The sequence below is a fragment of the Sorex araneus genome, chromosome 3 (genome assembly GCF_027595985.1).
Source record: "Sorex araneus isolate mSorAra2 chromosome 3, mSorAra2.pri, whole genome shotgun sequence".
NCBI classification, from domain to species: domain Eukaryota; kingdom Metazoa; phylum Chordata; class Mammalia; order Eulipotyphla; family Soricidae; genus Sorex; species Sorex araneus.
In genome coordinates this window covers 214581615-214605097 of record NC_073304.1, presented here as the reverse complement: position 1 = coordinate 214605097, position 23483 = coordinate 214581615, and the positions used below count along the sequence as shown (strand labels likewise).

At 52.6% G+C, this 23483-nt stretch overlaps 1 protein-coding gene across 2 annotated transcripts in view; it reads left to right on the top strand.

Moving 5' to 3' along the window:
* IGF2BP1 (insulin like growth factor 2 mRNA binding protein 1) overlaps positions 1-22252 on the top strand; it is a 40022-nt gene extending 17770 nt beyond the window's left edge. The window contains exons 3-15 of one of the 2 annotated variants that reach the window (XM_055132812.1): positions 8111-8159; positions 8761-8812; positions 11793-11856; positions 13936-14217; positions 14979-15113; positions 15979-16101; positions 17162-17297; positions 17985-18107; positions 18378-18497; positions 19077-19151; positions 20089-20220; positions 20454-20567; positions 22160-22252. In XM_055132812.1, coding sequence (XP_054988787.1) covers positions 8111-8159; positions 8761-8812; positions 11793-11856; positions 13936-14217; positions 14979-15113; positions 15979-16101; positions 17162-17297; positions 17985-18107; positions 18378-18497; positions 19077-19151; positions 20089-20220; positions 20454-20567; positions 22160-22252 — 1498 coding nt within the window. The remainder of the gene's footprint in view (positions 1-8110; positions 8160-8760; positions 8813-11792; positions 11857-13935; positions 14218-14978; positions 15114-15978; positions 16102-17161; positions 17298-17984; positions 18108-18377; positions 18498-19076; positions 19152-20088; positions 20221-20453; positions 20568-22159) is intronic. The other variant, XM_055132813.1, reaches the window with a different exon arrangement.
* The last annotated feature ends 1231 nt before the right edge of the window (positions 22253-23483 follow it).

Genomic DNA, 23483 nt, shown 5'->3' with positions numbered 1-23483 from the left:
GGTGGTAAGTTTTTAATTGGAAGTGTTTGCTCTATATTTCTGTTGTGGTTGTTGTTTGGAGTCCCACACTATTCCCGGTTCAGGGTTTGCTTCTGGAGTGCTTGGGAGTCCATGTGGTCCCTCAGGTTGAGCCCTGGCCTTTCCTGTACAGAGCATGCCCTGCAGCCATCACCCTGACCTTCTCTGTATCACTGTATCACTGTCACTGTCCTCCAGTGGGCACCAGTAATGTCTCCATTGTGAGACTAAGGGCCAAGAATGTCTATAGAATGCTGATGGCCACCAGGGGAGCCTCGGGGCACTGAGGAAGAGCCTGAAAAGTTACTGTGGGCTGACTGGTTCAGTGAGCCTTAGGTCTAAGAATGCTTTGCTCACTCTTTTCTAATGGCCAGGTGGTAAGTACCTCTAGCTCCAGTCCAGGGAAGCTTGTTTTCTAACTGCCTGGGGCTCACTATTAGTAGACATCGGTCAGCTTTCCTAAAGTTACAACTGCAAGTGAAGAGGCCCAGAGTGATAATACGGTGGGGGAGTGTTTTTGCCTTGCACACACCAAGGCATACACCAGGGTGGGGACAAGGTATGGAGACCACATGCCTGGCACCTGATGTGGTCCCCCAAGCATCAGCGCCAGAAGTGAGTCCTGAGTACAGAGCCAGGAGTAACCCCTGAGCATTGCTGGATGTGGCCCAATAACCCCCCCTACCCAATAAAAATCCCTACCCAATAAAAATTTTTTGAATTAAAAAAAAAAATAAGTGAATTGGGGAGAAGGGTGGCTTTTTCACTTTGGGTTTATGGATAGATTCCCAGGCTAAATTCCTGAAATCTGGAAATTGTATACAGTGTTTGTGTTTTTCTAAGGGTTTTTTTTGTTTTGGTTTTGTTTTATTTATTTTGGTTGTGTTTATGGGGGTGGGGAGCACACCCAGCTTACTCCTGATTTTGTGCTCAGGGATCACTCCTGGCAGGCTGGGGGACCATTCAGCGTGTCTGGGATTGAACCTGGGTCAGTTGCGTGCCAGGCAAATGCCCTAGCTGCTGGACTATTGCTATGGGTACCTAAAAGAACATTCTTTCTAAAAATCCTTATCCTGAGTAGGGAGTGTTTTCTTTCTTTCTTTCTTTTTTAAATGTAGGAGTATTGCTATTTAGCCATTGATTAAGCTGATTGAAGTGGGCATGAACTCCATATCACTTTTTTAAAGTTTTTTATTGAATATCTATGAGATAGACCATTACAAAGCTGTTCATAATTGGGTTTCATTCATACAATAATCCAGCACCCATCCCTCCACAAGTGTACATTGCCCAACACCAATGTCCCCTGTTTGCTTCCTGCCATCCCATGACACCCCATTCCCCACTCCCAGCCTTCTTCTATGGGACACTTTCCTGCTCTCTCTCCTTTCCCTTTTGTGCATTATGATTTGTGATACAGATATTAAGAGGTCAGGGCATTCAATATTTTTATTGGACGATAAGGCTGAAGTAGCTTCCCCCCCCCCCCCTTTTTGGGTCTCACCTGGTAATGTACAGGGGTTACTCCTGGTTCATGCTCTCAGGAATTACTCCTGGTGGTGCTCGGGGGATGCTGGGAATCAAACGTGGGTCGGCCGCGTGCAAGGCAAAGCACCCTACCCGCTGTGCTATTGCTCCAGGCCCCTGCAAACAGCTTTTTAACTGGGTGGCAATTTTGGGGTGTGGATGTGACTGCCTAGGCTTCCAGAAGTACAGGGAAGTGGTGGGGAGGTAGCTCATCCCGACCTTGAGAAAGTCTGGAGATTTCAGTCACAAAACCTGCATTCCAGAATTTTCAGCAGATTATGTCTTGGTGAGTTTCGTCTTGAGGCAGTGGAGTCTGGTCGAGGGTGTGGCAGCAATTTTGGATTGTGGGAGCAGGCGGCTGCTGGAGGCTCTACTTAGGCGGGCTCCAGGCTGACCAGATCAGATCTTGTATTCTTGTAGAGACAGAAAGCAAAGGGAGAATGCATGTATCATTCCTTTAGGATCTGGCACTCACAACACTTCTTTCTGTCCTGTCTTCACAGAAAAAAATTATTTTTTTCTTCAGGTATATAAGTTTGGTCTATTGGGACAGAAGGCCCTATGAACATGGATTAATTTGATAGTATAGCAGGTTAGGTGTTTGCTTTGCATGTGGCCAACCTGGGTTGGGTCCCTGGCACCCTATATAGTCTTCCCGCCCGTCCTCTCCTCCACCCCCCGCCCCCAGCAAGGTATGCTCCCCAAATGAGCAGCAGGAGTAAGCTCTGAGCTGTGCTGGGTGTGGCCCAAACATGGATTCGTCCAGGTTCCCCTTTCCCAGATAAAGGAATTGAGGTTGAAAGCACTTGCCAGGCCCCCACTGGCCCTGCAGGCCTCTGAGAAGCTGCAGCAGGGGCAGGGCCAGGTAAAGTTGCTAATCTGGAGTGATCCCAGTTTAATCCCAGATCTCTGCCAGAGATGAAAGTCCAGCTTGACTATGCTTATGGCCTCTGGGAATTGGGGCCCAAGCCTGACAAGGTTTCCAAAACCTGCTGCTGCTGCCTCTGTACCTTGCCCCCACCCTGGTTTGAAGGAACCTTTTTTGGGGAAAGATGAGGCCATCTGCCTGAGCCAGGATGGCACCTTCCCTCAGAGCTGTGGGAAGAGAAACAGGTTTGTAGAGGATTAGAACAAGAACAGAACAATCTCTGGGGGTCCCTGGGGCAGTTTGGTCTCTTTTTTTCAGAGACCCCAGCCTCTGTTCCCAGGGTGCATTCTATTTCTAGGGGTCACTCCCTCCGCCTACCTCATGGACTGGGTTCTTATGCAGAGGACAACCATTGGACAACCCCATTCATTCAGAGCCATTCATTCTGTCATAAGTAAACTAGGAATTTTTTTTTTTTTCTTTTTGGGTCACACCTGGTGATGTACAGGGGTTACTCCTGGCTCTGCAAATCAGGAATCACTCCTGGCGGTGCTCAGGGAACCATATGGGATCCTGGGAATCAAACCTGGGTTGGCCGCGTGCAAGGCAAACACCCTACCCACTGTGCTATTGCTCCAGCCCCGTAAAGGAGAATTTTTTTTATAGTTTTCCACTTTCCCCTTCCCTGAGCATGGTCATTGATACTGCCTGATGACTGGGGTCACACACATGCATGTGGGGCTTGCCAGCACTCTGCTGCTTGGTTGTGGCTTTGGGATGACAAACGGTGGTGCAGCAGGGATTACTCCTCGTGCTTCGGAGAAGGCATTCTGCCGTGAAGCTGTATCCACCAGCCTGAGCATTTTTCACCCCCCCATTTCTCTTAGTTCTCTTAGTCTTTTATCTCGTGGGAGGAGCTGTTCTTTGTGGTGTTTGGGGGGCCATGTAATGGGGATCAGAGGTGGGCTCCTGCTTGTAGAGCCTGAGCTTGAGCCCTTTGAACCATCTTCTTGGCCCCCTAACCCTTCCTGGAGATCTGAGCCAACCAGTCCAGCTGTTGAGTACAAGGGCACGAAGAAGTGGACTAAAATAGCCTGTGTGCAGGTGTGGGGATTGCCTTGGTCTCCTGGGCGGTGCTGTTGGCCATGTGCAAGGCAGTCCCTTTGCCCTGTGTTCTCTCTGCCCTCTAAAATTGCTTTAATTAGTTTTTGGACCAGACCTGAAAATGCTCAGAGACAACTCCTGGCTCCGCTCAAAGATTGCCTACCGGGTGCAGGGGATCAAACTGGGTCAGTAACGTAAGTCCCTTAAGCACCTGGACCCTCCATTCTTGTTTTTAAGCATAGATGTGGAATATGGTCTGCTTTAGTTTTTCTGTTTTTCAAAGACATGATTTTAAAATTGCTTTGTACTTAAAAACAGTAGTAACCAGGTCAGAAACAGTGCACAGTGGGTAAGCCACTTGCCTTACATGTGTCCTGACCTGGGTTCAATCTCTGAGCACAGAACCAGGGGTAATTCCTGAGTATTATTGGGCATGTCCCCCAAATAAAACACCCAAGAAATAAGAAAAATTCAAACAGTAATTGGTATCCAGAAATTCCTCAGTATTCAGGCATGCCATAGATTCACTCCAACCAAGGTGGAATATGGCCGTGTGACTTACTGGAGAGGGGCACCCACGCAGGCGCACTGTGCTCTGTGAACCCCAAATATTTTCAGTCTGTCTCCGAGCCTATCTTGGCTATATTTTGGTAGAGGCTTTGTCCCTTTCCTGCCATCAAAGAGGCAGCCCGGGCAGGGGGCAGTGCAAGGTTGGACTCCGGCTGAGGCTCCGAGGAAGGGCTTGTGTGTGTGAAGCCCAGGGTTATCTCCCTGCTCCTACCAGCAATCCCTGTATCAGATCAACCTGCGGGTTCAAATCTAGGCTCTGGCCTGAAAGCCATGTAACTTGGAGAAGGCACTCAAGCCCCCAGCCTTGGTCTGAATAGCAACAGGGAATGCCACCTGCAGAACAGCAGTCTCCGGGGAGGGGCTGCGTCTCAGAGTCTGGAGAGCTGGGCCGTTCCTCCAGCGTTATGCTGTTTCCAGACTGACCTGCTCTGCTAGGAAGAGCCCCGGGCCCTCTGCCACCAGCTCCCGGGGTTCCCTTCTCCCTGCCACATTCCCTGCACTGTTGCATACAGACCACCCCTCAGCTCTCTCATGGACAGGACTCTGCAGTTGGGAATGACGGCCCTTGTTTCCTGTGGCCCTCATGTCCCCTTGTCCTTTGCAGCTCTAGAGATACTGCTTTCTGGCTTCTGCTCTGGATCAGGTATACTGGGGGTCAGGGCAGAGCTGCAGGGAAGGAATGAGGCCCCTCCAGTCGCCACTCAGGCCCTTTCTGCCTCTTGCCCTCCCTCCCTGCTAGCTACAGGATGGGCGTGTTCTCAGCATTTTAGGAGACCTTTTGCCCTTTCTGGACAGTGGGTGCCAGGAGTTAGAAGTTCTGGGTCCTGTTTCCCGAAAGGCAAAGGCACTGTCTGGTGGAAACAGCCACTGGGGTGCTTACTGGAGTGGGGCAGACAAGACCCCCTGCGTGTTGGGAAGCGGGAGTGGCGGCGGCGAGGACTCCTCCAGGCCCTGGTATTTCCTATGATTTCTTTCTTCCCAAGTTGTGCAGAAGCCTAAATATTTTAGCAGCTGTTACCACCAGCTCTTTGTGGGCCTTGCTTGCCTGTTGCTTCCCAGGCTTTGTCGGGGCACCTGTAGGATCCTGGGGCCGGCAACAGACATGGGTGCCTTGTGCCGCAACAGGCGCCCTGTTCCTGCCTTACACCCCTTGGAGACCACACTCGCTCCTCCCGTTTCCCAGGGGGAGGACTCAAGTATGGAGCTAAGAAGAAATGAGCTTGCCTGGAGCTTCCTCTGGTTGGCCCCTGGGCACCCCCTTTGGGCCTGTCTGTTGGACACGCCTGTGGGGGTGAATGAGCTCTCGTGAGCTAGCAAGGTCGGGGCGAGGGAACACTGGGTAGTTCCCAACATTTCTCCATGTGCTTTGGGCCTGAAAGAAATTAGGTAGCACCATCTGTAATAGGAACCAGACCAAAGGCTGAGAAGACAAAGGTTCTTCCTGGATTCTGTTTTTTTTTTTTTTTTTTTTCCAGGGTTGGGGGCTCTGTTGGAAGGTTTGGAGGCATGAAGAGACATAGAGAGAAAGAGTGAATGAGAGAGAGAGAGAGAGAGAGAGTGTGTGTGTGTTAGAGTGAATGAGAGAGAGAGAGAGAGTGTGTGTGTGTGTGTGTGTGTGTGTTCGCTCTCGTGCTCACCCTAGAGGGGTGGGTGAGTCTGCCATTGGGTGTGGGAGTGGGCCTCCAGGATGCCTTTCTTTTCATTGGTTGGGTGGCCCTGCCCTCCTCCCCCTCCCTCTCCTGGAACATTCCAGACATTCCAGACTGCCATTGCTTTCAGGATATGGATTAACATCCCAAGCAGAGATTTGATTTCACCACTGCCATACCCTCCCTGACCCTTCCTAACTGAAAAGAAAGCCCCTAGAAGTAGTTTGAAGGGGAGGGCACATTTGACCTTTCACCCAACATCATGCTGAGGGGCCGCCTTGAATGCTCTTCAAACTGCCTTCTGCAGTGGTGTTGCTTTAGACTCTGCTGATTGGCTCGAACTCTCAGGCAGGCAGCTTCTACCTCCTTGCCCTTCAGAAGAGTTGCTTGAGACCGCCCCAGCTTGCTGGGTCCTCCTTGCTCCATCATCCAGTGGGGTCTCATCAGTATTCGCTTTTCAGTAGAACATCCTCACCGCTGCATTTGCATCCTTTCCGTCACGAGTGAGTTGTAGGGAAAGTGCCTGGTCTCCCATCTGGCCCCGAATTGAGCCCAAAGGTGGTAGCGTGGTGGGTGGTGATTCAAGTACCTAGATCTGAGCTTGTTTCCGATCCCTGCTGTTTGTTGGATCCTCAAATGTTAGCTGACCAGCCCAGGTGGAGAACTGGAGATGGGTGGTTTCCACTTGCCCCTTCTTCCCTCTAAATTTACTGAAGAGGTTCCCTGACAGACAGATGTTCATTTCACAAGAGATATCCTTGATTGCTACTTCCCAGTCAGCCAGAAGGGATCTTAAGAGATCCCTGCTTTCCTATTTCATAGCCTGAGATTACAGGTTGAAATGGGGGAGCTGAGTGAGGCTGTTAGAGGCAAGAGACATTCTGTAGTGAATCAGCAGAAACAATGTGGGGTGCTTTCTGTCTGTTCACTTAAAGAAGGTCATTTCCATGGGGGTGGTGAGGGAGTTCTTTAATCCTGAAAGGGAGGGGAGTGGTAGGCTAAATAAACTTTGGGACCTTGGAATTAAGAGTTCACCTGGGCTCCATCATTTAGCTCCATTGAAGCCTCAAAGTGTTCTTGTTACTCAAAAATCCAGTTTTAAGGACTAGAAATACGTTTTCTTGCTTCTTAGTACAGTTTTCCTTTATGCCACTAGAAATTTATTGGGCCATGTCCCTCCCTAAATTCAACTGTGTTGAAATTGACCAACACAGTTCAAGGCAACCAGAGGGACTCGGATTAGGTTTGTTGACCAGTAGGTGAGCTCAGAGTCAGCCTTGCAGGTAGAAGCTTTCTCCATGGAAGAATTCTAAAGAGGCAGTTATTTTGGGGGTTTGTTTTGTTGACTTAGGGGTCATCCCCAATGGTGGTCAGAGCTCACTCCTGTCAGTGCTTGGGTTACCGTATGTTGGTGTTGGGAATTGAAGCAGGCCTGGCTGAGTGCAAGGCGAGCCCTGCTCTTCTCTGGCCCCGAAGAAGCACTTGGAAGGGGGCCGGAGTGATAGCACAGCGGGTAGGGCGTTTGCCTTGCACGCGGCCGACCCGGGTTCGATCCCTGGCATCCCATATGGTCCCCCAAGCACCGCCAGGAGTAATTCCTGAGTGCAAAGCCAGGAGTAACCCCTGAGCATCACTGGGTGTACCCAAAAAGCAAAAAAAAAAAAAAAAAAGAAGCACTTGGAAGATTTGGAGAGTTTAGGTGCTGGGCCGAGGCAGTGAAGGTGCTATGATAATCCTGGGTTGTTCAGTATTAATCACCTCCGGGTTAGCATTCAATAATACCACCCCTTCTTCCACCCTGAGTAGATTTCCTTCCTGTTAGGTAAGAGGAAACTGAGCTTGAATGAAGTTACATAAGATTGTTTTGCGAGGAGGTGGTTGGAGCCCAACGCTGTGCTCGGGGATCACTTCTGGTGCTGCTCGGGGGGCCGTATGTGATGCTGGGGATTGAGCTGGGGTCAGTCACATATAAGATAAGCACCTAAGCCTCCATACTGTCTCTCTAGCCTTTTGAACACATAGGTGCCACTGCATACTGCTAGTTGAGTGACATTTGAATGTGGTTTAATTAACATGGATTGCAGCACCTCTGGTAATGTGCTATAAACAAATTATTTTAGAGAGTTGAATAACTCTCTGGTTAGGGCATTTGGTTCTGTCTGTGAGCACCAATGATAATTTTTGGAAGAGCGGCCGGCCCTCCTACACCAAACCGTTCCTAAGTCTTCCCATCCATAGACTCTGAAGACTGTTGAGCTGAAGGTAAAGAGAGTACACTGAGACATGGGGGTTGGAGCCTGTAGGTCACAGTGTGTGCTGGGGCTCACACCCTGAGCACACAGAACCACCACTATAACCCTGTTCTCTGTTTCAGGAGTCGGAAAATCCAAATCCGTAACATTCCACCTCAGCTTCGATGGGAAGTAAGTGAGTGGGGGCAAGTGGTGTGGGATGGTGGAGGCCCTAGAGTCTGGGGGGCTGAGTGGCCTTTGTACGGCTTCCCTTAGTGGCTGGGGGCTGGGTCTCATCTTCGGTGAGGGGGGCACACCCAGCAATGCCCAGGGATTACTCCTGGATCTGCACTCAAGGCTCATTCCTGGTGGGTGGGGCTCAGGGAACCGTATGAGGTACTGGGGATCATACCCGGGTGGGCTGTGAGAAGGCAAGCGCCTTACCTCCTGGAGTATCTCTCCAGCCCCGGGACTTGTTCTTAGCTGATTTGAACCCTGCTCTACCTCTTCAGGCCACACGTAGCCTAAGAGGCAATAGGGAGAGATGAGTCCCAAACCGTGTTGCCGTAAGTTGGTCTATGGATTCAGGTGGTTGGGTCTGCTTCTGTGCAGAGCTGAATGAAGTTCTTTGAAGCCACCATGAGAATAGTGTCCCGGAAAAAGCAAGCGGAGCACTTGGTCCCCATGCAAGGCTCTGCCTGTGCCCGGTGCTGGGGGTTCTCCCAGAGACAGGCCTTGTGAGGCTCCTGGGATGCTGGACACCCCCCTTTCCACCCTCTTTCCTCCTCTATAGGTGCTGGACAGTTTATTGGCTCAGTATGGTACAGTGGAGAACTGCGAGCAAGGTAAGAATGGTCGGGGTGGCGGCGGGGGGATGGACATGGGGACGGGGGAATCTGCTCTGGTCTCATTTTTTGCCCTGGCATCATCTGCCTGGCCTACCAAAAGAATGTGCAAAATTGTGCAGAAAGAGCTACCCCGGACTGAGAACACGGGCACGACGTGGCCCATTGTTGACAGTGCTGCCAGGAGCCAGGCTGCTGCGTTATCTAGTGAGAACCTCCTCCAGTCTTCCTGTGCCTCAGTGGGGTGCCAGGAACAATCGCCACAGTAGAAAGATCTCAGGTGTAGGAAATTGTTGAGAATGGCCGTTTCTGCATTTACTTTAAGGAAGTCTTAAAGTAAATGAAGGAAGTCTTTATCTTCCTTTAAAATCTCCAAAATTTGGGATCAGAGCCCCACAGTACAGCAGGTAGGGCATTTGCCTTACATGCGGCCAGCCCAGGATCGGTCCCCAGCATCCTATTCGGTCCCTCGAGAACTGCCAGAAATAATTTCTGAGCTCAGATCTGAGAGTAACTCCTGAGCACTGCCGGGTATGGCCCTCAAATAAACAACAACAAAGTTCCAAAGTTATTCTTTGGGGCTGTAATATTCAATACACTTGAAACTCTGACCAAGCTACATGTCTTGTTTTGTTTTAGATTTTTGGGCCACACTCACCAGTGATGCTCCAGGGCTACTCCTTGCTCTGCATTCAGGACTTACCTGTGGCAGTGCTCTGGGGACTCTGGGGACTCTGGGATGCTAGGGACTGAACTCGGGTCAGCCACGTGCAAGGCATGTGCCCTCACTGTGCTGTCACTCCAGAGGGCCCCCTTAGCTATATATCTTTGTTCTTTAAAGTGTTTGAAAAAGAAAGATCAGTTTCCCCAGGTTGGAAAGGCAGTCTTTTGGGGTGGAGTTGGGGCTCACAGGCCACTCTTCTGTTTCTGCACTCAGGAGTGAAACCCCTTCCCCCTGCCAAGTGATGCTTGAGGGGGACCATATGTGGTGCAGGGATCAAATGAGGGTCTGCTGCATGGAGAGCAAGTGTCTTAACCTCAGCACTGTGTCCCCAACTCCAAGCAAAGTCTTTTAAGAGTGAGCCCATAGAATGACAAGGATATAAAAAAAGAATGTCTTATATAGCAAAGTTAGTCATGTGTATTTTTTAAATTTTGGACCACTCCAGGCAGTGTTGGGGTGTTCGGGGGGATGCTTGGGGACCACACAGTGCTAGTAACTGAACCAACGGCTCTCATGTCAGACTTACTCATAGTCTGAGCTATTTTTCTGGCGTGGTCATAACATTTTTTTTTTTTTTTTTTTGCTTTTTGGGTCACACCTGGCGATGCACAGGGGTTACTCCTGGCTCTGCACTCAGGAATTACTCCTGGCGGTGCTCAGAGGACCATATGGGATGCTGGGATTCAAACCCGGGTCAGCTGCGTGCAAGGCAAACGCCCTACCCGCTGTGCTATCACTCCAGCCCCCATAACATTATTTTTAATTATGTCTGTGTATATATGCTGGGGCTCACACCCAGGACCTCAGCACACTTGACTCGATTAATGCCACTGAGCGATATCCCTGCTTCACATGAGTCTCCATTGCTTAATAGTAAACTTCATTTTTCAGCGGGATGGGGAGGAAATGAAATATGAAGTGCTTTTGATGGGACACACGTAAGAGTTGATCATTAAATACAAATGGTACCCATTTGTAGGCCTCAAGGGAAACCTTCTTAGTAATCACCTACTAAGAGGAAGTTTCATACTCAGGTTTTTGTGGAAAGTGTGAGCTAATAATATGATACATGATTAAAAACTTTCTGCGCCCAAAGGGAAAGTGCTGACTCCATCAAGACACTCCCCTCTCTGATCCTTGGGCTCGCTGTAAATGCCAGGACACATGGTGGCCACTGCCTGGTGCAGCGCACAGCATTCACACATGGCGTGGGCTCCGGGACAAGAGCCAGTGTAATTTAGATCTGAGACTTGCCAGGCGCCCACCCCACCTGCTAGCTGGGAAGGACAGAATGACTGTTGGGCAATGAAGTCTTCAGTTGTCTTCATCAGGAAGGATGGGGATAGAGAGGGGAGAAAGATCCCACAAACCGTCATTGCTTCCATGCATATCTGTATTCACTATTTTGGGTGGGGGGTGGGGAGGGTCACACTTGGCAGTGCTCAGGGGTTGCTCTGGGCTCTGCACTCAGGAATCACTCCTGGGTGCCGTTTGGGTGCCGGCAAATGCCCTACCCTCAGTATCATCACTCTGGCCTCTCCTAGATGTTTGGAATACTTTAGCCAGGCAGTCCTTCCCTTCACAAAGATGCCAGCGTATCCCTCCCACCCCTCATAGCAACCATTCCTGCCCACCCTTTTGGCAAGATCATAAAGTATTTCATATTGATACATCCTAGAGGATACTTTGTTGGACAGGGGTGTTCCTCAAGTCTGGAGTGATACATATTTTAAGGAGGAGTGGGGGTACACCACCCCAGCAATGTTCAGACATACGGCATCAGGGCTGGGGTTGGCCACTTTTGCCCCTGTACTATCTCTCTGGCCCTCAGAGGTACAGAGTATTTATATCTGGAGATATTTTCTTCCTTAAATTGTACCTTGCTTGTTGATTTTTAACCTGTTTTGACTTTACTTGCGTACATTTATTGTGGATGTGTTTTTGTTCATGATCCCTGCTGTGTAAGTGCTGGTTACTGTGTACTGTATATGGAGCTCTCTCGGGGGCTGGGTGAGGAAATCAACGCAGAGATTCTTGGGGAGAAGGGTACGAGGTTAATTGGAATCTTCTAGGAATCTGCTGAAAGGGGCCTAGAGAGGAATGTTTTGCCGCGTCATTCAAATGTTCCATCCTAAATATTGATTGGAGAATGACTGCAAGTATGACCATGGAAGGGTGAGCTTCGAACACTTGGGCCATGTCCTGTCACCTCCGAATCTCTGCTCTAACACTCTGGCCTCTTGTTTTCTCCCCTAGTGAACACGGAGAGTGAGACGGCAGTGGTGAATGTGACCTACTCCAACCGGGAGCAGACCAGGCAGTGAGTGGGAGAAGTGGCTGGGAGGGAGGGTGTGTCTGTGGCCTCGGGGGCTGCTGCCGACCTGGGGCTGGTTCCTGACCAGCCAGATGACCCCTGCGTTCTCATTGTCATGCCAACCAGGACTGTTGTCTTTGAGTTCAGACATCTTCAGGATTCAGAGACCTCCAGAATCAGTTGATAGTAAATGTGAGATCTTTCAGGAAGGTGGGGGCCGCCGGAAATGCTCCATAGGAGATCAGAGTTGCTTTAACAGCCTCCGGGCTCTTTGCTGTGTGGATGCTGCCATCTAGTGACAGTGAGGAGGAGCTGCAACTTCTACCAGGCATCAGTGGGGTGGGTGGGCAGATGTTTAACTGGAGCAATGGGCCGGAGCCCAGTGTAGCTCACCACGCCTCCAGTTCCTAGCTCCGAAGTTATCTGGTTATAGAGTCACCCTTTTACTCCTTGGCACTGACAGGTGCATTTTGTGTATGTACCTTATTTGTTAGAAGTTTTTTGCCAGGTTTAGCTCTTTTGGGTGGGATGGGCACACCCAGCAGTGCTCAGAGCTTGTTTCTGGCTCCTCACTTAGGAATTATCCTGTGGTGCTTGGGGGAACCATATGGGATGGCTGGGGATCAAACCAGGGTTGGCTGTGTGCGAGGCAAGCACCCTAGCTGCTGTACTACCGTTACAACTCCATGTTTTGCGCCTTTTTTTTCTTTTTCTTTTTTTTGGCTTTTTGAGTCACACTCAGAGGTCCCTCATGGTTCTGCACTCATGGCATTGCTCAGGGTACCATAAGGGATGCCAAGGATTGAATCTGAACCTGCTGCTTACAAGGCGCAAACACCCTACTTACTGTACTATTGCTCAGCCCCCCTCCATATTTTGCTTTTGAAGGCCTTCCTGCTTCAACGTCCTGCCTCTCTCCTATCTGTATCTTTCCTTTGTTGGTTTTTTTGTTTGTTTGTTTTATTTATTTTTTGTTTTTGCTTTTTGGGTCACACCTGGCAATGCACAGGGGTTACTCCTGGCTCTGCACTCAGGAACCACTCTTGATGGTGCTCAGGGAACCATATGGGATGCTGGGAATCGAACCCGGGTCGGCCGCGTGCAAGGCAAACGCCTTACTTGCTGTGCTATCGCTCCAGCCCCTCTTCTTGTTGTTTTGTTTTGGGGCCACACCAGGCGGTGCTCAGGAGTTACTGTATTCAGGATTACTCCTGGTGAGGCTCAGGGTATGGGTATGGGGTGCTGGGGATTGAACCCCAGTCGGCTGCAAGGCAAGTACCCTACCTGCTGTGCTGTTCTCTGGCCCCATCTCCCATTCATTTCTTCTAATATAGTGATATTGAAATCTCACCACTTCCACAAATTGTGTCCATCACTTTAAAATTTAAGGTGGTAGGGGCACTATTCCCAGCAGTTCTCTGGGCACTTGCTCAGTGCTTGGGGGTTAATCACTGCTGGTGGTGCTCAGGAGACCAGGAAGTGCCAAGGATAGAACCAGGCTCACCCCAAGCCTGCGTGTGGAACATGCACTCAGCCTGTTGAGCAGTATCCCCTGCCCCAAGCATTTTCTTTTAGATGCTCAGGGTTCTGTGGAGCTTCCTGATGCACCTTGGGAGACTAATCTCCCAGTCTTCGTTTTGCCCGCTTGCTCAGTTCCTACCACCTGTTGCCTCTTGTTAGCATTTCCAACCAGTGAGTAGCCAGGGAACAGCCCTTCACTTTACCGAAAGCCCACGTAACACTGCAATTCCTACCTCCAGGCGTGAGCAGGGCACTCCAAGTCTCCAAGGCTTTGTTTGCTTCTCTTCCATGCAGTTCCTTAAATACAGGAGGTGCCAGAACAAATACAGAGACATGAAAACAAATCTTTCATCCCGTGCTTAACATGTGCTTCTCATGCCGACACAGTCAGATAGGCACTTTGACTCCCATGCACGGCCTGGCCCTGTTACTGGGTAGAAATAGCATATTTCTCTTAAATCGTCAAGACGTCACAACATGGTGGACTCAGGCGTCCTCTCTCTGTTGTCAGTGGGTTTTGGGTGTGCTTGGGGTGCATACAACTGACCAGTGTCCCGTTTCCAGAGCCATCATGAAGCTGAACGGCCACCAGCTGGAGAACCATGCCTTAAAGGTCTCCTACATTCCAGACGAACAGATCGCACAGGGCCCTGAAAATGGGCGCCGAGGGGGTTTTGGCTCTCGGGGTCAGCCCCGCCAGGGCTCCCCTGTGGCAGCAGGGGCCCCAGCCAAGCAGCAGCAAGTGGACATCCCTCTGCGGCTCTTAGTGCCCACCCAGTATGTGGGTGCCATCATCGGCAAGGAGGGCGCCACCATCCGCAACATCACAAAGCAGACCCAGTCCAAGTGAGTCCGGGCAGTTCCGGAAGTGGAGGCGGGGCTGGGGGCATCTGGCGGCGTCGGGCAGGAGAGTGCCCTCGGGAGCGTGCCAAGAGCAGTTGGCATCCGACTCTTGAGGAGTGTTTCCTGGACACTGTCCTGTCTCATTCAGGGCTTACTGCCTCCAAGGGAGCCTCCTTTGAGAGGTGGGCTGGGCTGGGCGGTGCCTTTGGGTGGCAGTGTGTAAGCCTGGTCCTTAGTGGAAGGGGTCTGTCGTGTGTCCCCGAGACTCGTATCAAGCAGTTCCAGTCTTGGGGGGTTGGCACATTCTTGGTGCTCTGTGATTTTAGCACCACTTCTCGGTGGTAACAATACTGACCAGCATGGACTTTGAGATGGGTCACGTGCTGTCGCCATTCAGCACAGCCACCCTTCTTCCCTAATCTTCATGACTTATAAGATAAGAAAGAACTATTGCATTACGCTCTCATTAATTCATAACACCTGTTTAAAGCTGTTCCAGGGCGGTGGTGAAGGGCTTTCGAGGGGGCAAGTGCAGCTCTCGGGCCGTGGTCCTCTCAAACCCTACCTTGCTGGAGGAGCTGCCTTCCTGTCTAGCTACCTTGGGGTTGAGACAGGCTGGCTGTGTGATCCTTCCTCTGCCCGCTCTGGCGCATGACCTTGTTTCAAGTGTGGGCTCTGTGCCTATGCGCGGTTGCGGGGGGACCCAGAGAGGACCAGTGTGACTGTCCAGGGACAGTCCCCATCCTTGTCCTTGTGCTTCTCAGGATAGACGTGCACAGGAAGGAAAACGCAGGTGCTGCCGAGAAGGCCATCAGCGTCCACTCCACCCCCGAGGGCTGCTCCTCTGCCTGCAAAATGATCTTGGAGATTATGCACAAGGAGGCCAAGGACACCAAAACGTAAGGCACGGGCCGTCATGGCACCTGGGGACTGCCACCTGCCCCACTGCAGCACACACTTTGTTTTGGGGCCCCCAGCCGCTGGTACATAGGACTTGCTTTTCGCTCTGTGCTCAGGAATCACTTACGGCAGGGTTTGGGGACCCTGTGAGGTACCAGGGATTGAACCAGGGTCAGCCCACATGCATGATAGGTGCCCTACCACTGCAGTTTCTCTGACCCTGCAGTTTACACATTACTAACATGGATGGAATCACAGGCAGGAGGCACTTAAGTGTACACACAGAGAAATGGACAATCTTCCTTCCCATGCTTCACAGGGGTTGGGCTGGCTTGCCCACCTAGAAACCAGGTGTGTGTATATGTGTATACACACGTGTGGGCATACGTGTTTCAGCACAAACCAAATCATGCCATGCATTCTATGGTGTCACTCTCATGTGATGCGGTCTAAGTCCCCTTCCCACAGTGACATGTATGCAGCAGCCATAGTTTCCGGAGTCCCCATTTCTCTATCCTCAAACAACTACTGATCTACCAATTCTCATAATCTTATTTGGGAGGGGCGGGCGGGTCAGGGACTCCCTTGATGTCCCCTGGGGAATCAGGCACCAGTGACCCCACTAGGATCACTGCAAGGGCTTGGGATCGCCAGGTTGACCCAGGCACGAGGCGACCAGTGCCAGGATCAAGTCTGGTTTCAGGCGCGTGCTTGCCATGGACCCTAAACACTGTGCTGTCTCCCGGCCCCTTATTTTCATAATCTTTCAAAACACACTTCATTCGGGAAACTGCACCTCTGGCTAAGTCTCAACTTGGTTCCCTGTTGAGGAGCTCTTAACCCTCAATTTTCCCTCTCCCCAAGGGCGGATGAGGTTCCTTTGAAGATCCTGGCCCATAACAACTTTGTGGGACGTCTCATTGGCAAGGAAGGGCGCAACCTGAAGAAGGTGGAGCAGGACACGGAGACGAAAATTACCATCTCCTCGTAAGTCACACCCTGCTTTCCTGAAAGTGAGTGAGGGACCAGGGCTTTGTGGGCAGTTCTCTTTTTTTTTTTTTTTTGCTTTTTGGGTCACACCCAGCGATGCTCAGGGGTTACTCCTGGCTTTGCACTCAGGAATTACGCCTGGCAGTGCTTGGGGGGACCATATGGGATGCCGGGGATAGAACCCGGGTCGGCCGGGTGCAAGGCAAACGCCCTACCCGCTGTGCTGTCGCTCCGGCCCTGTGGGCAGTTCTTGACTCACCCGTCCCAAAACATTTTTTCTTTCTTTTTTTTTTTTTTTATTAGTTTATTTTTAATTAGAGTCATCGTGAGGGTACAGTTACAGATCCATACATCTTTGTGCTCATGCTTCCCCCATACAAAGTTCAATAACCCATCCCTTCACCAGTGCCCATTCTCCACCACCCGTAAACCCAACATCCCTCCCCCCCTCCCCAGTCCCGTCTCCCCCCACCCCACCCTGCCACTATGGCAGGGAATTCCCTCCAAAACATTTTTTCTGGTGGTGGTAATGGGGGTGTGGGGTTATTCCTGGCGCTGCACTCAGGAATCAGGATTCAGGAAACCATATGGGATACTGGGGATCAAACCCAGGTCAACTGCGTGCGAGGCTAGCACCCTACACACAGCACTATCCGGCCCCTATGCACGAGTCCTAGTTCTTGCCCCTAATGCCGGGTGCCGTCTTGCCTATTGGAATGCAGAGAAGCAGTAAGACATGGCCGGTGCCACCTCTCTGTGAGGGCCGGTGCTTGTCCTTGAGGCCTCTGCTGGCTTCCAGCTTCTCATTTCCCAGATGACCTAGGAATTGTGCCACCCAGGCAGACCCACCCGGGAACTGCTGCTCACAGCTTGACTGAGACCTAAGCCTGCGTTTGGATCCTCTCAAGTACAGAGGGCTTTCAGATGGGCCTCTCGTCTGCACCTCACTCCCTGCCTGATGATACCCCACAGGCCAGGGCGGCTCTCGGCCAAAAGTGAGACCAACTGCATTAGTGGATGAGCTGCCCGCCGGGGCTGACATGTGCTTTCCTTCCAGGCTGCAGGACCTCACCCTCTATAACCCTGAGAGGACCATCACGGTGAAGGGCGCCATTGAGAACTGCTGCAGGGCCGAGCAGGAAATCATGAAGAAAGTCCGTGAAGCCTATGAGAATGACGTGGCTGCCATGAGTGTAAGTACCCGCTCCTCTGCCCTTCCTCTCCTCGGCACTTGGAGGCCTTTGCCCTCTTGGCTTTGCTAGTGAACTTTGCTGCCCTGAGTGTGAGTGCCCACATATCTGCCCTTTTGCTCCTCGCCACTTGGAGGCCTTCGCCCCCTTGCTTTGCTAGGGAACTTAAGCTTGTTGTCAGGGAAAAGGCCTTTATATCAGAGGTCTTGTTTCTGTTCTTGGGCACACCGGGCGGGACTCAGGACCATATGGGGTGCTGGGCTTCAAACCCAGGTTGGCGGTGTGCAAGGAAATTGCTTTCTGTGCTGCACTACCTTGTTATAAGAGGTTGTTCAGTTTGATTCCTAGGTTTCGGGGAAGTGTTGCGTCTTAGGCTTTAAGGTTTGTGATACTCTTGGGATGCTTTTAGAGAAGTGAGGTAGAGGGTACGTGACAGAAGAGGGGGAAATTCTGAAAGTCGGGGGCTTGGTTCTTGCCACTTGTTCTCATAGGAACGTTTCGGAGCAGGGCTAGGGCCATCTGCGCCTGTGTCTGAGAGATTGAGGCCCCGACAGGTTCATGGAGAAGCATCTTGTTTTCCCGTTTGGGGGCCACTGTCTTCTGGCCCCTCTCCTCTCGTTCAGCCATGGCCACCTACTGAGTGGGCCCTGTTGGGACAGAGCTGATGTCCTCCTTCCCTTTCCCCACCAGCTACAGTCCCACCTCATCCCGGGCCTGAACCTGGCCGCCGTCGGCCTTTTCCCAGCCTCATCCAGCGCCGTCCCGCCGCCTCCCAGCAGCGTCACCGGAGCTGCCCCCTACAGCTCCTTCATGGTAAGGGCAGGGCTTCCCCAGGGAACCGGGCACTGGGGGGGGTCTGCAGGGAGAAAGGCCTAGAGAGTGCCCCCCCGGCCCCCCTGGCCCAGACACTGGAGCCTGCACTTAGGAGACCCTGCCCCAGGGAGGAGCCTTGGGCGCGGCCCAGGGCAGCAGTGCCCCCACCTCACTGGCAGTCAGGGCTGAAGGGTGGGGGTGTGGGCTGTGCCTCCCCGTCCTCCTTCCTTGGTGCTGGGCCCGTGGCTGTGACACCCCCTGTCTTGGCAGCAGGCCCCGGAGCAGGAGATGGTGCAGGTGTTCATTCCCGCGCAGGCGGTGGGCGCCATCATCGGCAAGAAGGGGCAGCACATCAAGCAGCTCTCGCGCTTCGCCAGCGCCTCCATCAAGGTGACCTCCCTGCTTCTCCGCTTTCCCGGGGTTCCGTGTGGCTGGTGCTAGGACCTTGTCCCTCAGGGGGTCACAGTTCCGTGGGCTTTGCCCTCGGCACGCTGGGCACACATCTGTGGAGGGCCTTCTGTGCGTCTGACCGGAAACGGAAACAAGAGCTGGGGCCTCCAAGAGGGTTCCTGGTCAGCCCCGCCAGCCTCTGCTTCCTCACGCAGCACAGCGATGGGAGGGAAGGGGCCACTCTGAACCAAGGGTGCTGGGAAGTGGGGCACTCAGGACAGTTGGTTGTGGGTGGGGGCTAGTGGGGGCTTTCTGATCAGCCCTGCCCCCGTGCCCCATCTCATCTGTGGGCTTCGTCCCTTCTTCCCTAGAGCTGGGGCTGGGGGTATCAGGCAGAATCGGAGAGAAAGTATCCCTCAGCCACGTGCAGTCACAGTTTCCGGTGGGTGAGGGGAGTGGCCTGGGGCTTCCTTGATCCAGTCCTCAGAGCTGCCTGTGGAAGTGAGAGTGAGGGTGAGGGCCTGAGGGGGTGGGGGAGAGGGAGCTCCCCTCCCCTCTGACCCACTGTCTGCTTTGCAGATCGCTCCTCCCGAGACTCCGGACTCAAAAGTTCGCATGGTCATCATCACTGGACCCCCCGAGGCACAGTTCAAGGTTCTGATCTGGTGTCGGGGGTGGCTGGGCAGGCCAAAACACACACGAACACCCCAACTCCCAACACATATACCCCCAACCTCAACATATATCCCCACCCCAACACATACCCCCACCCCAACACATATCCCCACCTCAACACATACCCCCACCCCAACACCCCCACCTCCAACACATATACCCCCAACCTCAACACATATACCCCCAACACATGCCTCCACCCCAACACATACCCCCACCCCAACACACATACCCCCCAACCCCCAACACATACCCTAACACATATCATAGACTCCAACACATATTCCGTAAACCCCAAACCCCTTCAACCTCAGCACACATACACCCTAGCATGCACTATGTGTTCATGTCCTGCGGCCAATAGACCCACATGGTTCTTACTCAGTGGTCATCAAAGTCTCATTTTCTCCCCTCTGCATTCTCTTCACTTCCTGAAAGCCAGCGGGAGAGGAGGGCTGAGGACTCCTGGCACTTGGCCTCAGTCACGGAGGGAGTGGCCCGCGACCCCCAGTGCCTCCACTGACAGCACAGTGCTGACCCCTGACCATGACCTGTGGGGGAGGATGCAGAGCGTGCGGCCAGCCCCTCCCCTTCTTCCTGTCCCGTCCCTCCTTTGCTCAGGTGCCATTTGGGACTTTGAGTTTCCAGTGACTACCACATCGGAATCAAATGCAGCCCCTCCTGGCCTCTGCTGGGTCAGCCTGCGGGAAGAATGTCTTCCCTTCCACTGCTTTAAAGAGGGAGAACAATGAGGGGTCCAGCCCCGTGAGCCTCTGTTTGGCACCCCTGAGGCCTAGGGAGCTTCTGTCCTGACGGCCAGAATAGCTTCAGGGTGGGCTTGGGCACCGGCCCTGACGCCCTTTCCCTTAGATGGTGTCTATCTGGGACCCTTACATTAACCACTGCTTCTTCTCAGGCACAGGGAAGAATTTACGGAAAGCTCAAGGAAGAGAACTTTTTTGGTCCTAAGGAGGAAGTAAAACTGGAGACCCATATCCGGGTGCCAGCATCAGCAGCTGGTCGTGTCATTGGCAAGGGCGGCAAAACGGTGAGCCCCGAGGAGGGCTGGGCTGGCAGCTCTGGCCCTCGGCCCCACGCGCCTGCACCCCTGTTCTGCTTATGCTGCAAACGCCCTGTGTCATTTCCTTGATTCTGCTCCCCCAGCTCGGCTCCTGGCTCCTCGTCTCTGCCTGCTCGGTCTGTTGCCTTTCTTCCCCACCCGTCTCCACTCTGCATCTTCGGGACCACTCACTTCCCTCTGCTCCCCACTCACCCCACCAGGTGAACGAGCTGCAAAACTTAACTGCAGCTGAGGTGGTAGTGCCCAGAGACCAGACCCCGGACGAGAATGACCAGGTCGTTGTCAAGATCATCGGGCATTTCTATGCCAGCCAGGTAGGTGTGACCTCATGTCCCGGGAAGGCAGCAGAGCCCAGCGGAACCCAGCGGGCTGTGAAGCAAGGAGTTGGGAGAGAGAGAAAGAGAGGGAGGGAAGGAAGAGAGAGAGAGGGAAGGGGAGAGACAAAGGGAGGGAGAAGGAGGATGGAAAGAGGTGGGGAAGTGGGGGAAAGAGGAAACAGGGAGGGAGGGAGGAAGGAGAGAGGTAGGAGAGAGAGAAGAGAGGCAGTGCTGCCTCGTAGAACTCTGCCCAGCTTCTGAACTGTTCTTCCCTTCCAGGTGAATGGTAACACAGGTGCTTCATTCCCTGAGACAACCCACAGGGAATACGATTTAACGGTTATTTTAATCTAGTGTCTAGGATGCTATTATGTTATTATGTCTTATCATGTCACATATTGAACATTAATATCTTGCACTGCTGTCATAGTGCTTCTAACGGCCCTGGATCAGAAAGGAAGTTGGTACTAACTATGCCCAGTCTTAGACATGGAGTCATGATAGCAGTGATGCCAGCTGGAGCAGCCCTTTTCCTTTCCCCGAGCGACCCTCCAGCTTGTCCTTCGCCTTCCGCGTCCCTCCCCACCCAGCCAGCCAGCCTTGGGCGACTCCAGTGCCTGTAACGGAGGGTGAAGATCCCCTGAGCCCCCCATGAGTTAGGGGAAGAAATCTAATTTGAATTTGAAAGCTGATGTTTCTCTCCCTCCCTCCCTTCCTGCCCCCCCTCACACACGCTCCCCTCCCTCCCTCCCTCCCCCACCCTGCCGAGATGAGACCCCGGTTGGAAGGGTCTGCCAGTTACCTGACATACATACCCCTTTCGTCCTAGCAGATCGGCACGTCTCGGCAGCCGTGGCCAATAAGGCTGATCCTGCCGTCAGGTTTCCGCAGGAGGTGGTGCCTCTCCCTGTCCTGGGGTCATTGTCATGTGGTGTTGGGGTCAGGAGCATGGGGGTTGGAGACAGGCTGATTTGGTCAGCTCCACAAGTCTGGCTGCTCTGTGGCCTTTGTCTGACAGACTCTTGGGGAGTAGTATTCCTCAGAGCACGGAGGCCGTGATGAATGGATGCCTCTAACACCCAGCAGTGTTCACTGGCTTGTACACACTCATTCCTCCCATCTCCACCACGGTCTCATTTATATAATAAGTGAGGAGGATGCGGTTTTCGAGGATATCAACAGTGCATCTTAGGCTGCACCCAGCGAGGCTGGGCATGTTAGGTTCCTGCAGGGGTTAGCATGAGAATTAAATGAAAACCTGTAAACTGCGATGTCTGGGTCTGCCAGAGGAGTGGCTTCCATCTCCTGACCCAAAACTTGGACCCACTTGTTCTGTGGGCAAGGAAGCAAACGTTCAGTTTCTAGAAAAGGAGCCATTCTGGTAGATCCTGTTCTGTGGTTGATTTCCTCCAAGACCTTGTTCCTGGGGAGGAGGCTTGAACGGCATGCGTGTGCTGTGCTGTGAGGGTTGGGCGGCCTCCTGCATCGTGTCCCTCTTGGTTCCAGGTGCTGGGTCTCTTTCCCCTGGGCAGACGGGCTCTGGGCTGATGGAGGGTGTCACGTTTCCCTTCTTGCCTGTTTCTGTGCAGATGGCTCAGCGGAAGATCCGAGACATCCTGGCCCAAGTTAAGCAGCTGCACCAAAAGGGACAGAGTAATCAGGCCCAGGCCCGGAGGAAGTGACCAGCCTCTCTCCCCCCCTGACTCAAGGACAACGGGCTGAAATCAAGGCCGTGTTCTCCCCCCGCAGGCCTGAGAATGAGTGGGAATCAGGAACACTTGGGGCTGGGAAGCAGATCAGGTTTGCCCACTTGCTTGAAACAATGTTCCAGTGAGGAACCCTGATCTCTCGGCCCTAAACACACCCAACCAATTTGGCCCAACAGTGGCTCTCCCTCAGGGCATCCCCGTGGGAATTCTAGCTCAGGGTGCTTTTAAACGTGGATTGTTTCAAGTTCTCCAGGTCCCAACAAGAGGGTGGGTCAGACCCCAGTGGGAAGAGAAATAAAATTTCCTTCAGGTTTTTAAAACATGCAGAAGGGTGTTTTAATCAGCCTCAAAGGATGGTTTTGCCTCTTGACCCAAAATTTCTTCCTGCCTCGGACTTTTTGAGTAGATACCGCTTCTCTCACTCCCTGACAATAGCCTTTTTCTGTAGCCGCACGAGTAGTTTGAACAGTCCCACCAGAAAGAAGTGGGAGCTCCCGTGCCTCCCTTTGTTACTGACTCAGGGAGCCTGAGCTCCCACCATGTAATTCCACTCCCTCCCAGGCCGGCTGAGAGGAGTCCATCAGAGCAAAGGGCTGGGGAGAACGATGATTCGATCGCATCATAATCCACGTTTAAAAGAAGTGCCCTGGTGGAGGGTCCCATCCAGGCCACCATCCTGAAAATTGGCACAATGAAAATTGCCCCCAGCCCAGTTTGCGGGGCTGCCCCACCAAATTCCCCACCCCGTTCACCCCTTCCTAATTGTCGAGGTTCCACTTCACGGTCCGGGGCGCCCGGGTGGTACTGAGCATTCATCAGGGTAGGGGCCAACCACTGTACTGTCCCTGATTCCCGTCATTCTCAGGCAGATTTTATATTTTTTTAGTCTATTTTAATGATTGGATGTGAGCACTGGGAAGGGGAGGGTAACTCCCCTTGATAAAGTCTCAGTTCCATGGAGGACTTGAGTGGCCCCAAAGGCTGTCGCTGTGCCCTCTGCCCAGCCCGCACGCTCCCGAGCGGGCTGGTTCCCCAGGGGCAGGGGTGGCCGGGCCCTCCCCCCCCACGGCACTGTTCCCTTGGTGGTGGTGGGATGTGGAACCCGTCCCCGAGCCCCCTGCAGAGTTAAGCCCGTCATCTGGCGTAGACTCTGAGTATTCAGTAAACGGAGAGTACTGACTTCTGCTTTCTCTCAGAGGCATGT